This window comes from Cololabis saira, chromosome 8 (assembly GCF_033807715.1).
Source record: "Cololabis saira isolate AMF1-May2022 chromosome 8, fColSai1.1, whole genome shotgun sequence".
NCBI classification, from domain to species: Eukaryota; Metazoa; Chordata; class Actinopteri; order Beloniformes; family Belonidae; genus Cololabis; species Cololabis saira.
Window position 1 is genome coordinate 24040142 of NC_084594.1, and position 10654 is coordinate 24050795.

Genomic DNA, 10654 nt, shown 5'->3' on the forward strand with positions numbered 1-10654 from the left:
TTGAAAGAAACTGTAAAAATAGGGGTGTTCTAAAACTTTTCACCAGATGTGTACCTTTTTTTGTAGTAAGGTATGAGCCAAATAACACAAGACTTACCATTCAAAACCTGTAAACACTGAATTTGAGTTGACAGAGAATCTAAGTGAGTGGCTGTAGCTACGTGGCTGGTCAGTAAAATCAAAAACAACAATACAAAAGGCAACAGGAACCACTGTTATAAAATATTTGACTTGCAACTGAGCTCAGTAAACCATTTATTCAAGTATTTCCAACTATGAAATCTGAAGTTATTTACAGTGCATTATATTCACTAGTGCAGGTCTGAGCTTCAATAACTGAAACAGACTCAGACATGACAATATAGAACGTGACCACGTACATTAAATGTCACAATCCACCATTATTACTACCCTGTAACAGTGTAGTCTTACATCCCTCTTTCACACATTCATCCAAACAAAACAACCACATCTACACGTACAAAGAAACATACATCTATCACTCTACATCTCACAGAGGCCATAAAGCATTTAAGCCTGTTCACATCAATAATTTCCCCTGCAAAAAAATAAAACCTCACATAAGAAACGCTATGTATTCTCAAAGACTGCTTACAATGAGCCGGGTAGTGGAAGTAAATGACCTGTACCATCACTACCTTTGTGAAAGATGAAATAGGCATTGGAGAACAGTGCACTCCTGACAAGAGTTAAACTCAAATGTGCAAGATTCCAGTCAATATAGCGTTTTAACGATGTGGAGTTCTCTTTTCCCTCCAGGGCCATTTCCAGTCTTGAGAACAATGCCTCCGACTGGAGTAAGACCTTGCCCTGAGAAGCGCCTGTGGCTGCACATAGTCTTGTGCAACTCCTCACACTTCACAGAGAACAATGGGAAAATCTACGTGAATACACGGGTGGTCAAGCTTCACAGTTCCCTGAAAGAAGAAAAAATAAATAAATCACATTCAGGCAGTTCCAACAAAACATCCCACATAAAAACCACTGTGTGTTTCATCCAACTCACTTGTGGAATCAGATTCTTCTGTATCCTCTTCAACTTGGCCTTTTTTCTGCCATTTTTTGTCACCACTGTCTCCTCGTAGAATTCGTGGGCAAGGTCACCATCTTCATCGTAGTACAACGAACTGCCAACAGTTAGTAAAACATCAAAATCAATCGGTACGTAAAGACTTTTTTTTGTTATTAAAGGGGACCTATTATGAAAAACAAGTTTTTTCTTGCTTTAACATAAGTGGTCTGCGACTATTTTTTGGATCGGGCCAGATTTCGACCCAATCGTTGGTCGTGCCTCGTGCAGTATACGTGGGGTAACGACGAGAGATTAACACCTCACGACGAGCTCCCGATCACAAATTACTCGTGGGCTGCGAACTTTTGAACTCAGCGATCTAGTCGTGCAGTTTGAGATGGGGCTGAATCAAACGATTTAAAATATCGCACAGTGCATGCCCAGCTTTAGAGAATGGGATGATAAAGACATGGCTCAGAGGCTGAATTTCTAATTTATTTAGCAAAAACAATCAAAAGCTTGTTTTTAAGACATTCAAGGCCTGTTTAAAATAGGTATTAGATGCCATAATAGGCCCCCTTTAAATGTTTTATTTTAAAAATAGACAGACAGCTTATACATGTTGCTCTACAATTTATAAACATATTAAGTGCCATCATCTACACATAGAAGAAAGAAAAGGAAGAAAAATTAAAAAGAAAGAAAACAAAAGAAAAGGGAAAGAAGGGGTGGAAAAAAATCAATAAATAAAAGTAACCTAGAATTTACGTCAAGACTATTAACAGATTGTAGTTAAATTAAATTCATAAGAGTAAATATTTGCTTTATCATATGCAGAGGTGGGTAGTAACGAGTTACATTTACTTGAGTACGTTTTGGGAAATTTTGTACTTTTAGGAGTAGTTTTGAATCACTATACTTTTTACTTGAGTAGATTTGTGAAGAAGAAACTGTTACTCTTACTCCGCTACAATAGGCTACATTGAGCTGTTACTTTTCTTTTATACCTTTTATCCACGTACACGTCAATCTCATGACATCACTGAGTGATTCTTTGGGAAAAATGTTTGTTTTTGCATGTTTTGTCACATATACACAGACTCAAACATGGGCTTGTTCTAGTTCTGCCTGGTTAAAAAAGAAAAGTACAAAGGCTTGAAATTTTGTGCTACTTGTGCTTACCGTTAATTTTTTTTTTATTCTGTTATTATTATATGATTTATTAAAGTACTTGAATTTACTTTAAGATTAATTTAATTTAGCTATTTTTTTATTTATTTTATTGATTTAATTTGCCTGAAGATGATTATTTTGACCTTCAGACGTTACTCAACAGTTACTCAGTACTTGAGTAGTTTTTTCACCAAGTACTTTTTTACTTTTACTCAAGTAATTATTTGGATGACTACTTTTTACTTCTACTTGAGTCATATTATTCTGAAGTAACAGTACTTCTACTTGAGTAGAATTTTTGGCTACTCTACCCACCTCTGATCATATGAAATGTGAGTATTTTCCAGAGGTGGACAGAGTACTCAACCCCAGTACTTGAGTAAGAGTACAAATACTACTGGTCAAAATTTACTCCGTTACAAGTAAAAGTAGCTCAGTCAAAATATTACTCAAGTAAGAGTAGAAAAGTACTTGCTTTTAAAGGTACTTAAGTATCCAAAAGTAAATGCTTTTAAAATGTACTTTAAGTAAAAGTAAGAGTAAGAGTAAATTTCAAAGCAGAGAGGTAGTTCTGCTTTCGGCAGACACAATAAACATTTGAAAATAAATGTCTGTGGTTTGTCTGTGCCCTCGTTTTTTACTCGGTCGAACTCAAACATTGAGTTAAGATACGGCCAAGGATTTTGTGAAAGTCCCTGCTCCGAGTCCGGCTCATTATCAGACTCAGACGACTCAGCGGATTGTCTTTCTTCTCCTGACGCAGGCGTAGTCATTGTTGCGGCTCTGTCTTCACTTGTTGCGGCTCTGTCTTGACAAACGCAGGCTACTTTGGCGGTATCGTTTTGAGGAGGCTTGACGTATTTCCGCTTTACGTACATCCCAGTGGAGAGCGTGCACTGTGATAGGTCTCCTCCTTTGACAAAAACAGCTTGTGTCCAATAGGATTTTAGGGAAGAAGAAAAAAGAGCAGACCTGAAAGTAACGAGTACTTTTCAGCCTTCCTAGAAATTTACTCGAGTAAAAGTAAAAATATTTATCTTGGAAATGTATTCAAGTAAGAGTAATAAGTACCAAAGAAATCTAATACTCAAGTAAAGTACAAATCCTCTGGATATGTACTAAAGTACAGTACTCAAGTAAATTTACTCTGTTACTGTCCACCACTGGTATTTTCATACTGGAAAGAAAGTTACTGATTTGGACCAAACTATCCATGAAACTGAAACACTTGCATGTTAAAATAAATCCATCTGGATGGCATAAGTGTTTTTATTTTCAACACAGCAGTGATTACCTCCTCCTGGTGAAGACGAACGGTGTGGTCCTGGAGCCCTTCAGCCGGGCCAGAGACTGCTCTTTCCCCTCATTACCTGAATCTCCTCCGCTGCCCGAGAAAGGCCAAACACCTTTGGCTTTGGATGCACTCCCTCCCATTCTCAGAGATAAGGCATAATTAATCTCCAATTAAAGCCTCCAGTCTGTTTGGCGACCAGACCTAAACAGAGAACATTGTGTAGTTATTCCATGAAGTAATACCACAAACATCACATCAGGAGAAAGACATTTCCTGATCACATTTACTCTATCTCTCAGATCAAAGCGCTGGACGCAGATAAAAGACAATTACAGCTCGTTTATCATAAAAACGCAAGTAAATCTGAGTGAGTTGTCACGCAATACAACTCCTCATTGTAAATCTCTTAAATTATATTTATTTTATCTGCATTTGTCTCTGGAAGCCAGTGTATCAGTGCAGCTGGTAGCTAACCAGTAAATACCACCGTAAATACCAACTATAAACGTCAAAAGACACGACTGTATGAACTCACACACACAGCCAGGGCTTTATTATTAATATCCACAGCCTATATTTTAATAATAGCGCCCCTGTCGTAAATAATAACAACTTTCCTGCGTTACCTGGCGTGTAGGTGAGCTAGCCTGTTAAGGCTGATTTATGGTTCCGCGTTACACCAACGCAGAACCTACGGCGTAGGGTACGCGGCGACACGCACCGTACAGTTCGCGTCGCCGCGTACCCTACGCCGTAAGCTACGCCGAACCCTACGGGTAAATCAGGCTTTAGCCTCGGCGTGAGCTAGCTTTAGTAGCTAAATGATAACTCGCTTTGCGGTTTACCTTTTAAAACAAAAAAAAAGAAACAAAACTCTTAAACATTCAGAAACGATGTGTCAGATGATCTCACCTCACTGTTTTCCGCTAAACCTCCATCCGTGGTCATACCGAGCAGCTGTTCAGCTCACCGGAGGATGAAGCGATCAGCTGATCTGACCACAGGAAGAAGAAATGACAGGAATAATCCCATACAAGTACACAATCTGACATCAGGGATTAGAAATGACTGGAAAAGTGTATATGTATATATATATGTGTATTCATATGTATATATGTATATATATATATATATATATATATATATATATATATATATATATATATATATATATATATATATATATATATATATATATATATATATATATATGTGTTGGAAATATATATATATGTATATGTATATATGTATATATATATATGTGTATATATGTATATATATGTGTATATATATATGTATATATGTTTATTAATATGTATATATATGTGTATATATATATATATATGTATATATGTATACATATACATATGTTATATATTAAATTGATTATATATTAAAATGCATATATATGCTTTAGGTTTTTAGCAACTTGAATTAATGAATTGTCTTTATTTCGGTCTTGTACAAGTTATTTTACAAAACAAAATGAAAAAAGTAAAATAAACATTGCTTTTGCCGAAAAGGTGTAGGCTGAAGCCGTAGTTTATAGTGCCTACCCTTTTTCTCTTGTGATCAGTTTAAATCTGAAACATTAGCATTAATCCGTGGAAACAAACAAAAAGACAAAAAATAAATAAGACAAAATATAAAATTGACGTTTCACATTCTAGAATGTTTTTGATAATATACTTTATAGTTATAGTGTTTTATATTTATTTACAATATTTTCTTTAAACATTTTCTTAAACTTGTAGATAGAACTGCACATTTTTAGGTCGTTGTCACATCTATTCCATATTTCTCTTGCCTTAATTGATGTTTTTAATATTTGTTCTTGCTGTCGTCATCTCAAACATGAGTTTCTCCCTCAGGTCATAGCGGGTTTCTTTTATTTGGAACAATTCCTGAATGCAGTTTGGAAGCAGTTTCTTGGTATTAACCATTAATATGTATGCAGACAAAAAAAAAAAAAACTTAGGCCCGGTTTCACAGACAAGGCTTATATCAAGCCAGGAGTAGGCCTAAGTCAGACTAGTAAAGCTAGGTCATTTAAGTGGCTTGCATGAGCGTGGCTTATATTTGTCTTAGTTAGTCCCAGACTGTGGAGTCCTGGAGTAAGCTTAAAGCAGAACACCTCATTAGCTTAAGTGGGAGCACAGTCTGTTAGCCTAATGGTGCTCACAAAAACCTGGAATGGAATTGAGGACAGTTTTGCTGGAGGGAATTTTGACACCAAACATGGTTGAAGCTAAAAGAACACGCTCAAAGAACTATACTATGTATGAAAAAAAACTCTACTTAAACAAATTTTGGGAAATCATGCTGTTATTGAAAGTAAAGGGCATAGTGCTGCTGTTGAACATAAGAAGAACAATGCTTGGGCTGCCATTTGCAGTGAATTCAATGCAAATTAAAATGTAACCACACTTTTGTATCTAACGGTGTTCTTTTCCCAGAGGATATTATTCTAACCCTGGTGGAAGAGCCAGTGCACAGTGACTGTGCACCCTCCACATCTGGCATGGCATCCCATAGAGAAGATGCTGCCAAAACCTTCCAGCAGAGACCAAAAAGGATGTCAATGCATGAAAAGTTAGCCTTAGAAGTTCCTGAGCAGAAAATGAAATATCTGAAAGAAGAGCATGACATGAAAATGAGAATTCTACGGGTCGAATTGGATATGAAATTAGAAGAGAGAGTTGTTCAAAGAAAGATGCATGAGATAGCTATGTAATGAAATACACTTGACAAGAGTGTGAGTATTGTAGTCACCACAACCTAAATTTTAGGACAGCCTTGGTTGAGTTTCTCATTTAATTTTTCAGCACACTATTGCACTGCAATGTGAAAGCAGCTCTGAGTGCAAGTCCTCGTTGGACTGGCATGGGCACATCTGAATCATTCTGGTCTTCCATTGGAGGGTCAGGACAATTATACTGCTTTAGGTAGTTGTACAGCTTCAGGTAGTTGTGCAGCACAGCTGTAGCAATGATCACCTTGCAGCATCTTCTTGGCTCAAAATGAAGTGTATTGCATAAACACTGGAATTGATTTGTCCGCACCCCAAACATACGCTCGACCATCCCTCTAGTGCGAATATGAGCTTTGTTATATCTTTGCTGCTCAGTTGTTGTGGGATGTGGCCAAGGTGTGAATAAATAGGAACTCTGCGCATATGCACTGTCACCAATTAGCATTCCGCTATGTTGCCCTCTCTCAAACTGAGCACACAATGAAGAGTTGTGAAAAATCCTTGAATCATGTGTTGCTCCCTTCAAACGGGCGACAATGTTTGAAAACTCTAAATTGGGAGTGCATACAGCCTGAACATTGATGGAAAACCAGTTCTTACGGTTCCTGTACTCCTCAGCATCAGGAGTTGATGGACGCTTGATTTCAACATGACATCCATCAATACAGCCAATAACTCCTGGGAAGTTCCCATATTCGTAGAATCACGATTTATAGTTGGCTTGCTCAGCAGCATCAGGGAACTTAATGTACAGATTTCTCAGTTCACAAATGGCACTGCAGACATTGTGAACTATTCTACACACTGTTGCTTTGCTGACACCACACAAATCACCAGTTTCACGATGAAAGGTTCCAGATGCCAAGAATCTCAAAGTTATCAGAACTTGGAGAGAACTGGGTACAGGCCTTCCTTTATGAGACATGGAGGAAAGTCTAGGCTCAAGCAAAGTAATTATCTCCAGTACATCTTCTTTGTACATACGAAAGCGGTTTCGGAAAGTTATTTCATCAAACTGATTCAATGGATTACTCCTATCCACAAGTATTTGTCTGGCTGGCCTCTGTAGCGAATATTGGTCTTCATTTATATATTCCAAATACTCCATGCTCCCAAAACATCTGTGCTCCCTTTCACAAACAGTACTAAGCTGAAGTTAAACCTGCCTCTTTGCAGGATTAATATAAACTTAAATTTAGTCCTAGAGTAGCTCTAATCCACCCTTTTGCAATTGGCTTTGTTTAATCCAGAACAGACTATGGCCCGGTTTCACAGACAAGGCTTATATCAAGCCAGGAGTAGGCCTAAGTCAGACTAGTAAAGCTAGGTCATTTAAGTGGCTTGCATGAGCGTGGCTTATATTTGTCTTAGTTAGTCCCAGACTGTGGAGTCCTGGAGTAAGCTTAAATGAGAACATCTCATTAGCTTAAGTGGGAGCACAGTCTGTTAGCTTAATGGTGTTCATAAAAACCTGGAACGGAATTGAGGACAGTTTTGCTGGAGGGAATTTTGACACCAAACATGGTTGAAGCTAAAAGAACACGCTCAAAGAACTATATTGAGTATGAAAAAAACTCTACTTAAACAAATTTTGGGAAATCATGCTGTTATTGAAAGTAAAGGGCATAGTGCTGCTGTTGAACATAAGAAGAACAATGCTTGGTCTGCCATTTGCAGTGAATTCAATGCAAATGAAAATGTAACCACACTTTTGTATCCAAAAGTGTTCTTTTCCCAGAGGAAATTATTCTAACCCTGGTGGAAGAGCCAGTGCACAGTGACTGTGCACCCTCCACATCTGGCATGGCATCCCAGAGAAAAGATGCTGCCAAAACCTTCCAGCAGAGACCAAAAAGGATGTCAATGCATGAAAAGTTAACCTTAGAAGTTCATGAGCAGAAAATGAAATATCTGAAAGAAGAGCATGACATGAAAATGAGAGTTCTACAGGTCGAATTGGATATGAAATTAGAAGAGAGAGTTGTTCAAAGAAAGATGCATGAGATAGCTATGTAATGTAATGAAATACACTTGACAAGAGTGTGAGTATTGTAGTCATCACAACCTAAACTTTAGGACAGCCTTGGTTGAGTTTCTCATTTAATTTTTCAGCACACTATTGCACTGCAATATTGCACTGCAATGTGAAAGCAGCTCTGAGTGCAAGTCCTCGTTGGACTGGCATGGGCACATCTGAATCATTCTGGTCTTCCATTGGAGGGTCAGGACAATTATACTGCTTTAGGTAGTTGTGCAGCTTCAGGTAGTTGTGCAGAACAGTTGTAGCAATGATCACCTTGCAGCATCTTCTTGGCTCAAACGAAATGTATTGCATAAACACTGGAATTGATTTTTCCACACTCCAAACATACGCTTGACCATCCCTCTAGCGCGAATATGAGCTCTGTTATATCTTTGCTGCTTAGTTGTTGTGGGATGTGGCCAAGGTGTGAATAAATAGGAACTCTGCGCATATGCACTGTCACCAATTAGTATTCCACTATGTTGCCCTCTCTCAAACTGAGCACACAATGAAGAGTTGTGAAAAATCCTTGAGTCATGTGTTGCTCCCTTCAAACGGGCAACAATGTTTGAAAACTCTAAATTTGGGGTGCATACAGCCTGAACATTGATGGAAAACCATGGTTTGGTTCTTACTGTTCCTGTACTCCTCAGCATCAGGAGTTGCTGGACACTTGATTTCAACATGACATCCATCAATACAGCCAATCACTCCTGGGAAGTTCCCATATTCGTAGAATCGCACTTTATAGTTGGCTTGCTCAGCAGCATCAGGGAACTTAATGTACAGATTTCTCAGTTCACAAATGGCACTGCAGACATTGTGAACTATTCTACACGCTGTTGCTTTGCTGACACCAAACAAATCAACAGTTTCACGATGAAAGGTTCCAGATGCCAAGAATCTCAAAGTGATCAGAACTTGGAGAGAACTGGGTACAGGCCTTCCTCTTTGAGACATGGAGGAAAGTCTAGGCTCAAGCAAAGTAATTATCTCCAATACATCTTCTTTGTACATACGAAAGCGGTTTCGGAAAGTTATTTCATCAAACTGATTCAATGGATTACTCCTATCACAAGTATTTGTCTGGCTAGCCTCTGTAGCGAATATTGGTCTTCATTTAGATATTCCAAATACTCCATGCTCCCAAACCATCTGTGCTCCCTTTCACAAACAGTACTAAGCTGAAGTTAAACCTGCCTCTTTGCAGGATTAATATAAACTTAAATTTAGTCCTAGAGTAGCTCTAATCCACCCTCTTGCAATTGGCTTTGTTTAATCCAGAACAGACTAAATCTATGACTATTTTAAGATATGTCTGTGCAAGTGACTTAAAGTTAAGCCAGCTCAAACAGCATTTTAGTCTGAGACTAGGCTTAAGCCTTGTCTGTGAAACCGGGCCTAAATCTATGACTATTTTAAGATATGTCTGTGCAAGTGACTTAAAGTTAAGCCAGCTCAAACAGCATTTTAGTCTGAGACTAGGCTTAAGCCTTGTCTGTGAAACCGGGCCTTAGTGTGTTCAGCTATTTCTAGTATTGTTTCCGAGGTGGTTTAATTTACCGTAATGACGTTTAAATCCTACCTACCCGACATAAACAACCCTAAATAAAATGTATTTTATTATATTGCGGATGTCTATCTTAAATATGAAATAATATATAATTTTAGAAAGAGCTTAATTAAATTTCTAATTCTGTAGTCTTTACTCCCCGTGTATGAACAGTATGTATACTATTATTGTAATTAATAAGTCCCCATATTGCAGATGTCCAGTCTTTTTTTTTATTTGTCTGCATATATATTAATGGTTAATACCAAGTTTGGTAAAAATATAAAGCATATATATGCATTTTAATATATAATCAATTTAATATATAACATATAAAGATTATGTCCAGTCTTATGTATTCAAAAATCTGGTTCTACTGAAGGTATAATGGACTTTTCCACATTGAAGTTTCTTTACATTAATCCCTTTTTTTTTAAGAGCTGTTAGTTTATAAGCACAAATATACTTACTGGGACTGTATTGGGTTGAAATGACTGGACTTGAAATCAACTTGTTCTGTCTGTGTAAAGTACCCTGAAATGACATTTGTTGAGAACTGGCACTACATCATTAAAGTACATTTGCAAGCACGAAATGTATCTGAAACTTAAACAGGTATAAATATCGCTTTAACATTTTCAGCTATATCCATAATTAAAAGAAAAATATGATGGTTGTCAAAATAAATTGCTTCATCTTTTAGGCCCCTGTATCTAATGTCACAAATTTTACCGTAATCAAAATTTTATAAAAGTCTGCTAAATGATTTTTAAAAATAACATTGAAATATGTACCACTAAAATGTGACGATTCTGTCTACACTATTG

The 10654-nt window shown here is 37.3% G+C and overlaps 1 protein-coding gene across 1 annotated transcript; it reads right to left on the reverse strand.

Annotated features, from left to right (window-relative positions):
- Window positions 1-243: 243 nt before the first annotated feature.
- On the reverse strand, window positions 244-10553 carry tusc2a (tumor suppressor 2, mitochondrial calcium regulator a). Its single transcript, XM_061727346.1, has 5 exons — window positions 10298-10553; window positions 4413-4494; window positions 3501-3701; window positions 1028-1148; window positions 244-938 (listed from the first exon to the last, which is right to left on the reverse strand). Exons 3-5 carry the CDS (start codon window positions 3638-3640, stop codon window positions 873-875), a joined length of 327 nt encoding a protein of 108 aa, XP_061583330.1. The 5' UTR covers window positions 3641-3701; window positions 4413-4494; window positions 10298-10553; the 3' UTR covers window positions 244-872.
- Window positions 10554-10654: the final 101 nt, after the last annotated feature.